The sequence below is a fragment of the Lytechinus variegatus genome, chromosome 7 (assembly GCF_018143015.1).
Source record: "Lytechinus variegatus isolate NC3 chromosome 7, Lvar_3.0, whole genome shotgun sequence".
Taxonomy (NCBI): Eukaryota; Metazoa; Echinodermata; class Echinoidea; order Temnopleuroida; family Toxopneustidae; genus Lytechinus; species Lytechinus variegatus.
In genome coordinates, this window is record NC_054746.1 from 2,451,802 (window position 1) to 2,468,582 (window position 16,781).

Consider the following 16,781-nt stretch of genomic DNA (forward strand, 5'->3'; position numbering starts at 1 on the left):
CTTTTACCCTTATTTTCCAGAGGAGGGGGGTTGGGGGGCTCTCTTATTGATTATTATTATATATATATATTTTTGCATCAATTCTGACAAGGTTTTTCAGATACAACTCTGGACAGAGGTGCTGGTGCTGGAAATGACCCCAGACATATATGGGTTATTATGTTGAGAGCTAATGTGCAATGGCATATAAAAAGTAATATTAATAATCGTGATATCTTATTGAGCGCACACACCATCTAGAAACACTCGCTGCGCTAGCGTAGCAACAGTTTGCTTTTCATGTATTTGTTGGCAATGTCAAAATCTCAGGATATTTTACATTTTTGGTATTAAAGACTTTGCTATTAAAGACTTGTATTTTGTTATTTTATTTATTGTTGAAAACCAACTGAAAAGGTTGTTTTTTGTTAGTTACATTCCATGTCAGGGATTAGAGGCTTAAATAAGGAATTATTGTCTGTAGAGTGGTTGTTTGGTTGATGGATAGATGGATGGATGGATGATGGATTGATTGATTGATGGATGGATGGATGGATTGATTGATCGATGGATTGATCGATCTAATCAATTCATCAATCGATCGATTGATCATTTAATCAAAATGGAAAAGATGATATATAAATCATATGTATTATTATTGATTGATTGATTTATTGCTTGATTAAATGATGAAGTGATTGATTGGTAAATTGCTAGATTGATTAATAAAATTAACATGTAATTTAAGGACTCATTTGATTGTTGAAAGAATGATTAATTGATTTATTCATTATTCATATTCATTTTTTTCAATTCAATTTATATCATTTTCAGATGATAAACAAGCCCGGGGGGGTCACTTACATTGACGAATGGATACCATGCGCGACCCAAAAAACACGTAAAAAGGATGTCTTTTTCACGATAGGGCACGTTATGTACGTAACGTGAAAAGGGTGTCAAAAACACAAAAATAATGAAAAAAGGGTATCTATTTCACTAGGAAAATTACGTGTTTAGGGTCGAATTTGCGGGGATGATTAAAATGTTTTATAAAGGATGTCCTTTTTGCCCCAACACTTCGTGTTTAGAGTCCGATTTGCGCGAGGTGTAGAAGCTGGGGTCGTGCTAAACCAAATAAGGTAAAGCCGGCGACCAAAGGACCCTTGATAAAACATTCTTGTACTTGTTTAGGGGTTCATTTCAGGGAATATTTGCCAAGAGTATCGTTTTGTTTCCAATACTTGTTAAGGGTAGGGTTTCACACGCCGATACTTGTTAAGGGGTGTATTTTCAGAATATGGAAATTACGTGTTTAGGGTGCGTTTCGAGACCCCATGGTCGCGCATGGTATCTACACATACTACATAATATACAAAGCAGAATAAATGCCATAACAGACACTTCAGTTACAAATAATATTATACAAAAGTGATTGGTAATACAAACACATTTTGATAATAAATTAGTAGTTAACCATAGGCAAATAAAAGTAGGGTAGGGTAAATATGATCAATTTTAACGAAGAACATTACAATAATTAAAGGGATATGTCCATGTCAGATTTTTTGGTAGGATATTTTGCCCCCTCCTGGCCCTTATAAAAACTTGGGTCAGCCTCTCCTTCCACTGTTTTGTGTTCATTGTTTTTCCTAGCTATGGCCTCTTCCACTTGTGATACTAAGCAGATTTGTTATATATTTTGATGAAGTTATAGAGAAAAATCTTTTGAATAAAGTGCATTACTTTACTAAACTCTGGTTCATCTCTTGTTCATGCAGTTTAATCGACCAAAATGTCAGACTATGTAAGTCTGCATTTGTTTGTAAATATGTAAATATTACATATATGTTGTCTCTTATACCACAACTTCAACGGTGGATACTCAGCACTCGGCATTCAAATCCACAATACATGCAGTACGACAATACACCACAGGTGGTATACGTACTTATATAGGAAGAAGAAGAAATGATATGCTTCATAGCCGAGTATGAATTCATATGAAATAACATTCAAACATTTCTAGATCAATCCTCTACACGGAACATATCTATTTCAGCTTATATAATTCTATCTTTAAAAAATATTGTTTTGTTTTTGCATTTCTCTTTGCATATTGGGGTAAATTTATCCCTCATAAATTACAGTAGGTCTAAATCGGTTTTCATGAATTTTATAGTGTCTGTAGATTGATAAAAAATGGTTTGCCAAAACTTTTCTTAGGTCTGACTGCATGTTGGTTAAAAACTTTTTGCCAAGTGAGCAAAGGAAGGAAAAAATACGATCGATGAATAATCAGGTCAAAGGTCATTTACGTGGCAAGCTTGACGTTCACTTGTCCGGAAATTCGGCTTTGAAATCTTTATTCACTTCGATTTTTCCGAACTTCACACATCAAGATGGGTCTTTGTAAGTGCCCCAAAAGAAAGGTTACTAACCTTTTTTGCTTTGAACACCGAGTCAACGTCTGTGAACACTGTATGGTCGCAAATCATCCAAAGGTAATTTTGTTTTTATTATTTTCGTTTAATGGCAAATCAACGGCAAAGTGCAGCGCATCACGCCGAAGCTTCAGGGGAGATTGAAGTCTGTGCTTCCGTTCACGCATTTGCTGTGACGTGGAGGTAGATGAATTGAGTGAAGATGAAGATTGAAGAATGGGCATTTGTGTTTGTTAACTTGGAATGTGTTAGAATTATGCTTCGGATTTACAGTAGACATGGTAGATCTAGACCTATATGATGTCGGACATATAGGCCTACTTGTTAGGCCTAAACAGTTAGCCTACCAACATGACCAAATACCATGATGAATGCTGACTCCATCCAGTGACGAAATGCCACTTTAGGCCTAATTATTTTTGTATTTTCTTGTGACCATTCATTTTGAAGCTTACGTCTTGTTATGACTTTCTCTACACTGTAAGCATGGTAAGAGTAATTTTTTTAATGTTTATCTTGAATATGCAAAATAATTCATATTAAATGAGTCGAAATTTGCATATTTTTCCACCGAAGACATTGAAGATTTTTACTAACAATGACTAACATGAATAAAGTGATTACATGGAGCAAATGTCATGACCATTCATTTTGAAGCTTATGGGATGCTCTAAGTTTTAAAAGTTTTTTTTTTACATTAACCTTGAATATGCAAATTAATGCGTATTGAATTAGGTGCTTGTGCAATTAGCATAATTTTTTGTCAAACTTTTAAAAGATTTTCTCAGTGATGACTTGACTCACAAATATGAAACTGCTAAATAATGCTGCAGTGTCACACTTGGGTGGGAATTTATGTGTAACATCTGAGCATTTTTTTTAGGTGATCTAGGTCATTTTTTCCCCTCCCCTACCCTCTGTTCTGGATAATCCATGTACACTAACTGACTAAGCAGGAAACAAAATAAGGGGGGGGGGGGTCAGGATGATTTCTCCCCTGAAATTAGTTGATTCTTTCAGTCAGTGACATCAACATTGACAAACAGCAAATTAAATACTTTATACTTATAATCATTACTTGACAAATAACTTCATATATAATTCATGAGACCAGTAGAATAATAGAACGAAGAATTTATTAAAAAAATAACAAATATATACAATATTTATAATTAATTGGGATATTCATAATTCCCTTTCACTGATAGAATGATTGAAAATATTATCAAGAAAGAAAAAAAAGGGAAAGACAGCCACATCCGTGCACAAAACTTTCTAAACTTAAATCAATCCTTGAATTTGACATCAGCCCCCTCCCCATGCACTGACAGATCTGGGGGGGGGGGCAAAGCTGGCCCATGGCCAATTAAAATTTGTTATGTAAAAATGATGTTAAAATGGAAGTGTGCCCCCCTCCGGCCTCTGTTTTGAACCTCCGCTCTTCGGAGATTAGCGATAAATCGCAGTCAATAGCATGGATGAGATGATCATGCACTGGGATGAAATCTAGCTCATTAGTTAGCATGTGAAGAGTACAGGTGATGGGCATGAATTTTGTATATAATGAAGTTAAAGTGAGTACTTTTTAATTGAAAGGGAATACCTTTTTTTGGTATTCTCTCTCTGGTGAAGCTACTAGTTCTCTTGGCGGAGAATCTATCCGGGCAGGACTTCGCTCGTTGATTTCTCTCTCATGAGCTTGTCCTTCTCGTCGACATGCCATGCGTCGAAGAGTGGAACTTTCATGCAGGGGTTGGGTTTTCCTCTGAGATGATAGTGATCCCTGAATGGCTGAATCCCTGATGAAATCAATCAACGAGCCTTTGCTTGCCGCATTCCTGTTTCTCCATATCACTTCACAGAGATGAGATTCAAATGTTGATGCTTAGCACCCATTCATTCTCCTGAAGTGGTCTTTCCCTTGCTTCCAGTCACCTTCTATCGTGTTAGTATGAACGGTGATTGCCTCTCCTGTTGCCATGTCTCGATACTTCTGCACAAAGGTGTCGGAGTGTTCAAGGGTAAAATTACAATACCTGATCTCGTTCAACCTATAATAGGCACGCCATCCATCCGAGTAGATTGTTGATCCCTTTTCCACATGTCGTTCGATCAATGGCAGCAGAGTGTTCTCGTCTCTTTTCTCAACTGGGTAGAGAGCAATCCTATTTGAAGATCTTTCGACCATCCCGAAGACCCAAATTTTCAGTCCGCGAGGATCTCCCCTATGGAACTTGGTTCGCCTCCTCAACAAGCTCTCGTCGATCTCCACTTCCCCGCGAAGTTTTTCTCCTGACTCATAATACCGATCATGGACAAACTTTCTGCAATGATTGCAGAGGAAATTCGCCCAGTCCACGGCAGAGTTCTTGTAATCCATTCCGGATTCAACAGCACAATGGTGAAGTGTAGATCTTATGATCCACCTCTCATCAAAATTAGTTCCCTCAAAAAAGGAAAACTCTACTCGTGAGGCCATCTGCCTCCTTTCCTTCCCACTTTCTTAATTGCCTTGCAAGGTTTCTTGCAAACTTCATAAAATATTTGTGATGCAATGAAATGATTCTCCTCTAACCATTTGTACAAGACATCTGGGCTAAAAGCAGGTGAAAAGAAAATTGGTTGCGAACATTTAGTAATCCAATGTTGGATGGCTCTTGCTCTCGCTTTGACCAAGATATGTTGATGATTCTACATCGACGACTTAGTGTGAAGTGAATCAAATTTGCAGGAACTATAATCAGTATCATTCACTTGGACGAAGATCTACATAATTTGACAACGCCTACCTATACCAAAAACTAAATGGGGCTTATGAATATTCATATAGACCTAAATGCATTGAAACAGATGTTCAGAATAAAACTTACCTTTATTTAGTAGTATTTAGGTTGACCATTTAGGTATTCATACAGCTTTGTCGAGATATTCTATGCATGTATAACTGATAGTTTCTTCCTCCTTCGTAAAGGCGAGACAGAGCTTCAAAGTGCAAAACAGCTGCTCTATCTCGGCATAATCCATACAGGTTAGCCCATTTCATGAATACTGTGGGATTCAGGCCATTGACAAAAATGAAAGCTGAAACTAAACACCTTCCCAATGTCTTAGATTCTTAGTCCAAAAATATCTTCTAATTCTTCTCGGCCATAAATTTGCCTCTCTGATGATATCCTGAATATATCTCTCCAAAGTAAATATATCTGTCAATTCCTGGTTGACATTTTATGGCAGTTGTAATATTCAGAAAGATTATAGCTACTGGTGAGCCACGCGCCAGATTGATAATAAGGTTATCGAGATTTCTTATGAATAATCATGAGTAGAGAGCTAGTGAATCAGTTGTCAATCAAACAATGTCGTCACAATATTACAGGTTTTCATTGGTCAAATGGAGTTACTGAATATGCGCAGTATCAATGTGCAGTATTTTCCAACTTCTAACCGTGCGCAGAATGGACCAATCACATAACTATTCATTTCCCACAAACAGTGTGTAACTGAAAAATGAATGAGAGACACACACTTTATCCAATGATACATGAATCCTCATGAATGAAATATTCCTGCATACCTGCACCTGTGCGATGTTCTCACTTCCAGCAAATTTTGGCGGCAACTGACCCCCCCCCCTCCTGAAAGATGTTTACATCCAACACACAACTTGTTCTGTTACACACTTTTGTTCAAAGAATAAGTTTTCTTATATCACAACATGCATATTCATTATAGCGATTTAGACTATTTGAGGCTATCATAGGCCTATCCATTTTTAAATCCTTATTTCAAAGTGAACTTCCAATGCATGGGATTTATTAATTTTGTTAGTAAAACACTAAATTATAGAAAAACGGTAAGACATTTGATTTAACTCTCAGCGGATCTTTTTTAAAAGGGGGGGGGGGTCTTTCATGAGGCAAACACATTTGTGCCATGTATCCAAAACATCCTCTCCAAACAGGCCAGGCCAAACGTCAATCATCGAAACGGGCATTGAAATTTATATCTCCACTGAATTAGGCATACCTACTCACGTGTAACATACGTTATCATGTAGATGCCATTGAGGAAAAAATAGCTTCACACATAAGAGAGTAGTAACTAGCTCTGTTATGACGTCAGCAGCCCAAACTCAAGCTATTTATTAAGTCAGCAGTATGCCCTATACCTTTACTATTTTCTGAGATGTTCATTTGGCGATATGCGTATTTATATTTGGTTTTGTCATCTACATGAATGACTTGAAAATTTTGTATTTAGGCATATTCCTACGCACATTGTTTATTTAGTGAGAATAGGTCTGCCGTTAATTCTAAATATTTTTTACTCTTTGCATTTCTATTCACTGAATATAGATACTGTCTATTTATCGTTCTTTATCCACGTTTTCAACGATATAACGCACAGTAATTAATGGGTATATTCTATCAACTCCTCTTCCCTTCTCTTCAAAACCTGTATTGTATAGGGTATAGGCCCGTTTCGGGTACACGTGTACACGCACAGTCAAGTTAGTGCCCGTGTACTAAATTCCATCACCGTGTACACGGTAGCATCTACATAAAGCTTGCATGGGACTACAAAGTCAGTGAACAAGCTCACAGCCTCACATTAAATCTTAGTTCTCAGAGACTCCACGTATTTTGATTACTAATATGTCAATATATTTCAATTAATCTAGAGTGTCGACATGAAAACATAACTCGCTCTCACCGTGTTTACAACGTGTACACATGTACACGACCGAAAAACATGCCGTGTACACGTGCATCAAAAATGGACTTTCAAAACGGGCCTAATAGGGTATCAGTCATACAAATTCAGAGAAAATTGTGATGTAATCCCAGAAAAATTATTCCAGAGTCATGATGCTTTCATATTTCTGTTTTATGAAATTTGTGATAACATTCTGTAATTTTTAAAATCATTTTAAATAATATGAATGTAATTTAATATATTCTTCTGTTCTTTTCAGTGTATTGTGAAGTCATATCTCCAGTGGCTACAAGATAGTGATTACAGTACAAAGTGTTCATTGTGTGATAATGAATTGGCAGATGGAGATGTGGTTAGATTGTTATGTTATGGTAAGTAAGACCTACTACTCCATTTTCAACAAGAGGCAATTTTTACTGAATGTCTTTAATATTCACATTTTTTTGTAATGCACTTCAAGTTTACTCCCTTTTTTCTTTTATTTTTTACCATAGACCTGTCATGTTTTGAATTCAAATACAAAGAACCAAGTTATTGATATTTTAATTTTAGTGTGGATGGACTGGTATCACTCACATTCAACTTTATAGGTGAAGTACTTGGCTGAAGTGCAATGTATTTTCTGTTTCTATTGAAATCATTCCCATAGGAACTTTGGGCAGCTTTCCGTCACATCAATGCAAAGTTGGTCAATTACCAATTTTAAGTTAATCAGTCATAGTGGCTGACTTTATAGACAACAGAAATAACTCTGGCCTTTTTGGTTAAAGGGGAGATAATGGCCAAGCAGGGATTGAAACTCACAACCTAACAATCATGAGTCCAATTTTCTACTCACTAGACCACATGACCCTGTAATTTGCATTTCGAAACTGTACATGTAGTTGTACTTTTATTATCTCTATTCCGCTTTCAATGTTTTTATTTACAGATGTGTTCCACTGGGAATGCTTGGATGCCTACGCGAGGAACTTCCCTCCCAACACTGCACCAGCAGGCTACACATGTCCGACCTGTAACGTTAGTATTTTCCCAAGCCCTAACATGATATCACCTGTCGCTGAGACACTCCGGAAATATCTAGCAACGGTCAACTGGGCAAGAGCAGGATTAGGCCTGTCATTGGTAAGTTTGTTTTTGTTTCCTGCCGAAAGAAAAACAAAACAAATGAAGAAAAATATTTATGTATTGTAAAATTTAAATAACTATCATACTTTGTAGGGTAAGAAATAATCTTAGAACTGAATATTAAAAAATTACACTGACCTGACTGGGATCTGGAGACTGTTCCATTAAGAACCACAATTTTTGTAACTTTTCCATTATGGCTTTGCCATGGTAACAGGGATCAGCAGCCAGTAACAATCAATGTTTCCATTGCAGTTCCAAAATAATGGCAAAGTTACAATAGTTATAAGTCTTGATGAAATGAACACCTTAACTCAGGACCCAGGCTTGCACGACCAGTGCTCTAACTGAAGCTGAGCTCTCCGGACACCGTTTGAGGCAATGATTAGCCCTTCCCTGTACTTTCTACTTTGCAGTAGGCTCCTTTAAATCATCAAGTTCTTGCGCCAAAGCAAGGCAACTCACGCAATCCACTGTACATGCCTGAAGCCTAGATTAACAAGCATTCATCACAAGTTATGTTCAATCCCATTTCCTGGTTAAGCATTTATTTGCAATAACGGTTCACAGCAAACTTGGCAGTATGAGAATTCACACTCTCATCATCCTTTGTGGCATTTCGTATAATTTGTAAAAATTCCTCACCTTTTGGCACAATAGATCCAACCTGAAAAGGCTGCATTAGAAGTAACTCCATTCTGTCTTTTCTGAAAATTGAATGCAGGAAAGGCGTCGAAAACCAGGTAGATGAAACCCCAGATCAGCACAGGCATTGCAATCACAGCATACGATGGCTACATGCACGCCTCATGCGCGCACAGGAAATAATGCTGTCAAGGGCCTATTTTGGTATTTGGTGCGTAAAATTTGGCGATAGTATCGATTGGAATCAATCCTTCTTTTTAAAGAGTAAGTCGCCCCAATTGCTGCCATCATTATTTGAAGGATTTAAAGTACGGTTGAGGAAAAAAATGTTTGAAAATCATTTGAACCTAGGACTCTGGCATGCACAACCAGTGCTCTACCAACTGGGCTATGGGATCTCCCATCAAGGCAGTGTAATATTTTTACAATAGTGCAGTCACTGCAGTGGACTACTTCTATCCCAACTCATTCCTTTGCCAAAAGCATAGCATTGAGACAGGTCCTTTTCTATAATGCTTCTCTGATGTGTTCAAAGTAGGAATGGATGGAAGAAGCAAATAGAGCAAGATAACAGGAAGGTTGGGGTTATAATGGAGAATGCATTCTGGCAAAGGAAGAGGGGGTAAGGGTGATTACTGCAACTACAAGGTGAAGCTGACCCATTTAAGTGGCATGTCAGACCCGGACCTTGCCCATTGAAAAATGTGTTCCGTCCTATTATTTGGCATTGCCGTAGAGTGTCGATGAAACGTATGCCATAAGCTTTGTTGATGCCAACAAAAAGAGATATAAATCTGTGGAATTATTCTTAGAGCTTTGTTATGATTTTCATGATCACTTACAGATTGAAGAGCCTAAGAAAGACATCCCAGCCTCCACACAATCTTCGTTACCAGCAGCAACTCAGTCCTTTGATTCCATACCAGCAACTTCACCAACTGCAATAGCTGTAGTCTCTCCCCAGCAGGCTGCACCTGCCCCTGTCTCAAGAGGGAGCTATGGTCAGACGACGAGACCGCAGCCGAGGCAACCAGCAGCCCTAGGGGTAGGGTCGACTGGGACGGCAGCAGCGGAGAGTGTTGGGCCACATACCAGGTCGGACAAGCAGTTCGCAAGTGGTAGTGGAGCTGGTATGTTACTTTATATTCTTTTTTCTTTTGATGTCAAATTAGATCAGTGTTTCTTTTTTTTTTATCAGAAATATGAATATAGGATTAGTGAAAGTTTGGGAAATATTTGACTGAAAAGAAAAATTAAGGGGTTTTAAGAGATTTCTAGAATTGCGGTATCTTCTTTTAAAATCTTTTTTTAATTTAAAAAGTATCTTGCAAATATGTCTCATTCTATTATTTGTCAAGTGCCACAAATGTAATCAAATTATATTCCAATCAAGAAACATACTGTATATAGGATTTCTAAAGCTCTTGCATTGTTAGTTTTCTATTTTGCAAACTACAAAATGATGAAAGTGAATACAATTTTTATTTTTATTCGTATTTGTATCAATAATCAAGTGAATTTGTAATTTATAAGCCTGAGTCGAATTGATTTTAAAATCGGTGCATCGAAAAAAAATACGTCGGCCGGCCGATTCGTTTGGTATACACAATCAATCATCAAAATATCAGTAATGTCCAACTTTACTACTACTTACTTGATTTCTATTGCCCCCAAAATGAAATTGATTGAGTAATTATGATGCTATTCACCATTATTTTGAAGTTAATTTCGATCATAGTTCGAGTCTTACTCGTCTGCTCGTGCCGAGATAATTTATGCACGATGAATTCATGAATGGAAGTCATGGCCATCGATCGTGCATGCGCAGTACTATTCTTTAATCAAACCAGAAAATGGCCGGAAATTGACGCGATCAACGTAAAATAAAGCTTGCTTTCATGAACAATATTAATATCATGACCATAGAATATTATTTAATCGTAATATTTAACAATAATTTGCATATGATAATCATTAATATGAATTTAGAGCTTGATGTGAAACGTTTGTATTTCGTTTCAATTTTCAATGGCGGACATCTCATGACGATCGACTTGACTTCTTGAGTCGAGCTAGTGCACTTGTCTAAAAAAAATAATCATCACGTCAGGATTGATTCTCGAACATTGTCTACATGTCCATGCAAAAACTCTGTTCAAGTTCGTAATATCACCATATACATTTAATAACATCTTACATGACAAAACAGAGAAAATTGTGTTTGATTTTTTTTCCCATCAATTTGAAGCTAGTTTGTGCCCAACTTTGGGCTCTGATTTCATGAATGGGAAAATATGTCATACGTCATCGAACACGCATGCGCATTGTGCTTATTTTCTCGGAGCTTGGAGGAGACGTCCAGAGATGGAATAACAACAGAAATAATCCCAGTATTAATTCTTCCATATGAACATAACATACTTTGCTGACATTGTCAATATTCTTAGTATGACCATAAAATCTTGTTAAATCGTAATAATTTAGATGAATTTAGGGCTCGATTCGAAACATTCGTATTTATTTTGATCACATGCTCAATTGCGTCTAAAAAACTGGATTGTCATTATCAGGATTAATTCTCGAACATCGTCATAACTCATATTCCACAATCTTTCCTCACAATCGTTATATCAGCATTGAATAGCAATTCAAATGACCATCCAGAGAAAATTACGTATTTATTCCCATAAATTTATTTGGAGCTCATTTTGGATCCAACTACACAATCTCAGGCAAGTTACAGCGCTCTCCGTTGATTGCACTTGTTTGGTGGCGCTGACGTCAAGCACGCCTGTCGTTTCGGCAGAGTGAGTGTACGGAATGCGGACGGGGCTGGTGAATGGACTGCGAATGCTAGTTGACCGAAAATCATTCGGATCGACTCTGCGTGATTCATGTCTTTATTATTGTTTCATTTTAAACTTATATGTTGTCATCTGCAAATATCATTGTTGAAGATATTTTGGGAAGAATTCTGCTTTGGTCCCCGGCCTTTTTTGTGTGTTTTGTGATCATGGAAAATACAAACGAACTTTGCTCTGTCATCTGCTTGTGCTACGCTCACCTGGCCAACGCCAGCGCATACCGTCAGTGCGTAGTGCATATGCAAAGCGCATCGCATCGACGCAAACACAAAAGACTACATTTTCCCCGCCTTCAATATTCGATGCATCGATGTTCGATCGAATTAGAGCTGTCGAACACCGGTTTTCAAAATAATCGATATGACTCAGGCTTAGTAATTTACTGTTTAAAATGTATCGTTCTAAATTCAATTTACTGTTTAAGATTTATCGTTTTTAAGCATTTTATGTTGCATATATCCTAATCTAAGTGTTGATTTTCCTGATACTAGCAATGGATTTTGTACTTCGTTTTGTTTGAAATGAGAAAATATAAAATCTGGAGCTGAATGCCTGAATCAGACTCTATTAAATTTATTTCCACTTAACAGAGCACAGGGTATATGATACAAGGAAGGAGGAAATGATTGTAGACATCGTTCAAGATCATGACAAAGACAAGTACAAGAGGAGGAGTGCTCTTCATTGGTTTGCAAGATGGTTCAAGTAAGTTTTGTAATACCTCAAATTATTGTTTCAGGGTTCCCAGCCCATTAGGGAAAATTATTTCACTTTTTTCCACTGTGTGAAAAATCAGGGCATTTGATAAAAATACCTCAAGTCAGGGGAAAATGCCTAAAATGAGGGAAAAATCAGGGAATTTTGATCGGCCCCAAAATCTAAAGCATGGTAGTCAGTTCGACTCTGTTATATTTTTTTGAATATCAAAACAACATCAATTAGTTTTACGTTATTGTTTTTATACTGGAAATACATGTAATTTACTACAACAACTTAGAAAACATGCGAAACTGGGAATGGGTTTAGATAATTATCAGGGAATTTTTAAACTTCATCAGGGAAGAATCGGGGAATTTTATTTTCTTGAAAAGCTTGGAACCCTGTGCTTAAGTGTTGATATTGAGTGGTAGCATCAACTTAAGAAAACAGATACAGAAAATTGAGTAGATATATTTATAGAAGAAGCTGTAACAGCATTACAACAAGTGGCAATAATATTTTATTTCATCTCTTAGTGGGCCGTATTTGTCATGAATTCTGTAATCTGATTGGTCAATTTGTTTTTTGGACAAACCCATATTGACCTATTTTACTGGGTCACAAATATCAAACAGATAATATGAGCCCATATTACCTGTTTGGTGTTTGGCTGTTGTTTTAATGTTTTCATTGTTACCTGCATACCCAGTGCTGATTTCAACCACGTAATATGAGGCCATGTTTTGTGCGTATCCAAGCATCGCACTGCGCACTACTATTTGTACCTCAATTTCAATGGCAAAAGGTGCATTCTTTTTATTGTGATCATTGTGATGTCATGAATGACTTCCTTTCAAAAATCATTCTCAAAACACATGGTTTTGCATATTCTGCAACAATATAAGGAGGCACTTAAAGAGGTAAAATCGTTACACCCTGCTGGTCCTTACGAAATACGGGAAATATCTATGTTCTGGTTCCATATTACGTGAACAAGCAGGGTGTAACTAATAGAATTTGAAAGGATTTTGTGAAATAATGCATGTTGCAGACCGCAGACAATACATGCACAGTTTGTTCTGTACAATACAAAATATGAAGTAAAGCATGACGAAAGATTAACGCAATGTCAGATTAAAGGTTAAAGTATTCTTTGAAGGATCAGGGAAGGGGGGGGGGAATTTCATGTATTTTTTTAAAGAAAGAGAGAGGGGGAGAAAAAACAATTTGACAGATGAGTGGGTCAAGGGTGAGCAAGCAATCACGTTGCTGCTATAAACTCTCACAAATACAACCAGTCTCACTCATCACCAATCCTTCCATTTTATTCTTAACACGATATACACAAACCTATTCTTTTTCTTGTACAACCAACCACTCTTCCCCCCCCCTGTCATTGAACTGTTGCACCACTCCAGTGAAAGTAATGCCTGATGTAGCAGTAGCATTGTAGTTCAATGGCAATGAGGATTGTTGATTAGGAAAATAAATGATTATTTCATTGGTTTTCTTCTTTTTCAGATCAAGAACAAGCAGTAGGAAACCAGTCGACTCCAACGCCCAGATCAAGAGGATCGCCGTGCTGCTCCTCATCTGTCTTCTTGCCTTCTTCACTTTCGTCATCATCATGACGTCGGTCGGCAGAGCATCGGCGAATTCCGACCCTCTACTCGACCCCATGAACAACCCCAACATCAGGATCGGGAGAAGAATATAAGAAAATTTTGCAAAGTGAGGATGATGAGAGAAAAGACTCTTTCCAAAGTCACATTAAGGGATCAACCTGACATCTTTAAGTCATTTTTTTGTCTGCGAAGCTGTGACCAATGCAAACATTGTGTTTATATTTAAAGCATTTATCATATTCTAGCTTTGACCTTCGGCATCAACTTGATTGAGATCTTGCGGGCCAGTGCAGTCATGTACAGATATAACATTTGTAATAAACTAGAGGCCTGTGAATTTAATGATAAATCATGGTTTATTCAGCTGTTATTGACTTACTATGCTTAACTTTGGTGAAGGACAAAGTCAAAACTTAGAGATACAAGCCATCTACGGGAATATGGTGGATCATCATTTTTGAAACTGTGTGGCAAGGAATAAAGGGACTTCTTGACTTTGCCACACCCAAAGATATATAATCAGCCGTAACAACCCAGAGTGGAAGTTACGGTGACAGTATGTGTGTGCGCAAGCAAAGAAGCAGACACTTGTGTGAAGGTGGAGACATACTCACTAAATAGAAGGAAAGCACTTGGTGATGAATGTCGGCTTCACAGCTTCACCTTTTACAGGGCATTGGTGGCCGTCATGGCAACGAGACTCCTACCCAGCTGATAAAAGATAAGAGATTATGGCTGTCTCTGTATACAAACGATGAATTGAATTGGTTTTTGATGTATAAAACATCTCATTTTCAGTGCAAATCATACTCTGTAAATATCCTTATGCTTGTTAAGTTTCCATGGTATTGCCTGCATGTTGTACTGTGCATATACCTAGAGACCAGGGGCCCGTTTCATAAAGCTGTTCGTAAGTTAAGAGTGACTTTAAGAACGACTGGTGAACCTTTCTTACGCGCTTAACCATCGCCAATAAATATACCATTTACCAAAAGAAAGGATCACCAGTCGTTCTTAAAGTCGCTCTTATCTTACGAACAGCTTTATGAAACACCCACCAGGATGGGAATCCATAAAGCTTATGCACAAATTTTATGCATGAGTGGTAGGTAGATCAGATGACTACATTAAAGGGGATGATTTGAATTCTCTTAAAAGTAATTATTAATATGTCATCTGCCCTCACCTTTCATTTCCTTCGATAAAAGTTATGTCCAAAATGAGAAACAACAATTTATTTTTTTAATAAGTTATTTAGTTGGGATGGAACACTTTATCAGCAAATGCTGTTTTTCTCAGGGGTCCATTTACTCCACATTGCGCTCGAGTAGGAGTACATCACAGAAATCCATTTCCACATCTTTTGTTCTTTTTTTTTTATTTATGGTACCTGAAATATGACCTTATGTTTTTTTATTATCACCTGTATGTTTTTCACCAACACCCTCTTCAGACATATCTGTACTTGGATCTTGAATTTCTCCAGAATTGAGGATTTTTTCCAGGAATTCTCTTCAGTGGATTATATATCTTCTGACAAATCTCTTTCCGTATAGAGAGATCTGGGCTCCGTAAGACAAAGCATGATGATTGATTGTATGCTTGATCTTTACGATTGGTTGTGGATTGTAGTCAATGGAATCAATCGTAGAAAAATGTGTCTACGATCATTGCTAAGCTTTGTGTCACGGGCTCCTGGAAAGCATTTATAAAAAGAAAATTCAGTGATTTTCACTGACTAATGTTTTAAGCTACCAAAATTCTTGCATCTGATCGTCTCAGAACACATTAGTCAGCAAAGTTCACAAAATTCAAACTCCAGATATACAAAGTTGTAAGCCAGCCAGAGCATGATTTTTATCATTGTATTTGATTTCTAGTGAACCGTCAATCAATGGGAACGAAACGCAATGTATGAAGCACCACTATCATTATTTTACATATTAGAGTTTATATGTCGTTTTAATTTGTCAATAAATCATATACATTTACCAAATATATTTATTTTTAATTTTGCATTAATGAATTTATTAAAGTGAGTGGCTGAAAATGTACATTTATTTGTTTGTCTATGAAAATGAATATTTCAAGGTCTTACCAAGATTTATTTAACATGATTTTATTATCCACACAAGGTATATTGAGTAGTATGGGATGTTGATTACTTGTCGTTAATGCGGCGGAAGTTCTCCAAGAGATGGCTTAAGGGGAATTCCAATGTCCAACCCTTCTTCTTCTCCATTGTTACACTATTACATGAACTGCTCAAGCCATGATAATTTGAAGGCATAGTAACTACATATATGAACTAGTAAATGCAGGTAGAGACAAATATTTTCAGAAAGGTCCTGCATTAAGTATATGGACATATTTTTTTATAGAATTGCCCTAAAAATGATCATCCGAATTATCAAGTATTCTTATTTCTGTTTTATATTGATAAGAAAGATTACAGCGTGGATATTTATTTTTCTGTTCCGAGTCTCTGATTGCAAAGGCTTTCTTGATACAGACATTTTATTTTCTGGATACAATTTGCGCTTAGGGGGCGTTTCATGAAAGGAATTGTCGGACATTTTATCCGACAAGAACCAGTTTATCCGACAGTTACCATAGGAACAGTGCCTCTCAGCCAATCAACCTAAGGGAAAGATGTCAGATCTGACAACTTGTCGGATGAA

The 16,781-nt window shown here is 37.0% G+C and overlaps 1 protein-coding gene across 1 annotated transcript; it reads left to right on the forward strand.

Annotated features, from left to right (window-relative positions):
• The first annotated feature begins 2,301 nt into the window (after positions 1 to 2,301).
• LOC121418208 (zinc finger protein-like 1 homolog) lies at positions 2,302 to 14,984 on the forward strand. The gene is made up of 6 exons (XM_041611943.1): positions 2,302 to 2,483; positions 7,399 to 7,510; positions 8,071 to 8,264; positions 9,757 to 10,042; positions 12,367 to 12,481; positions 13,997 to 14,984. The coding sequence occupies exons 1-6, from the start codon at positions 2,382 to 2,384 to the stop codon at positions 14,190 to 14,192; spliced, it is 1,005 nt and encodes a 334-aa protein (XP_041467877.1). The 5' UTR covers positions 2,302 to 2,381; the 3' UTR covers positions 14,193 to 14,984.
• Positions 14,985 to 16,781: the final 1,797 nt, after the last annotated feature.

What these genes read in the sequence shown, in the direction of transcription:
- LOC121418208 (XM_041611943.1), top strand. Translation starts at nt 2,382, where the DNA reads ATGGGTCTTTGTAAGTGCCCCAAAAGAAAGGTTACTAACCTTTTTTGC. An exon ending in CAGGATTAGGCCTGTCATTG is followed by an intron (nt 8,265 to 9,756) that starts GTAAGTTTGTTT and finishes GATCACTTACAG; the next exon opens with ATTGAAGAGCCTAAGAAAGA. An exon ending in TGGTTTGCAAGATGGTTCAA is followed by an intron (nt 12,482 to 13,996) that starts GTAAGTTTTGTA and finishes CTTCTTTTTCAG; the next exon opens with ATCAAGAACAAGCAGTAGGA.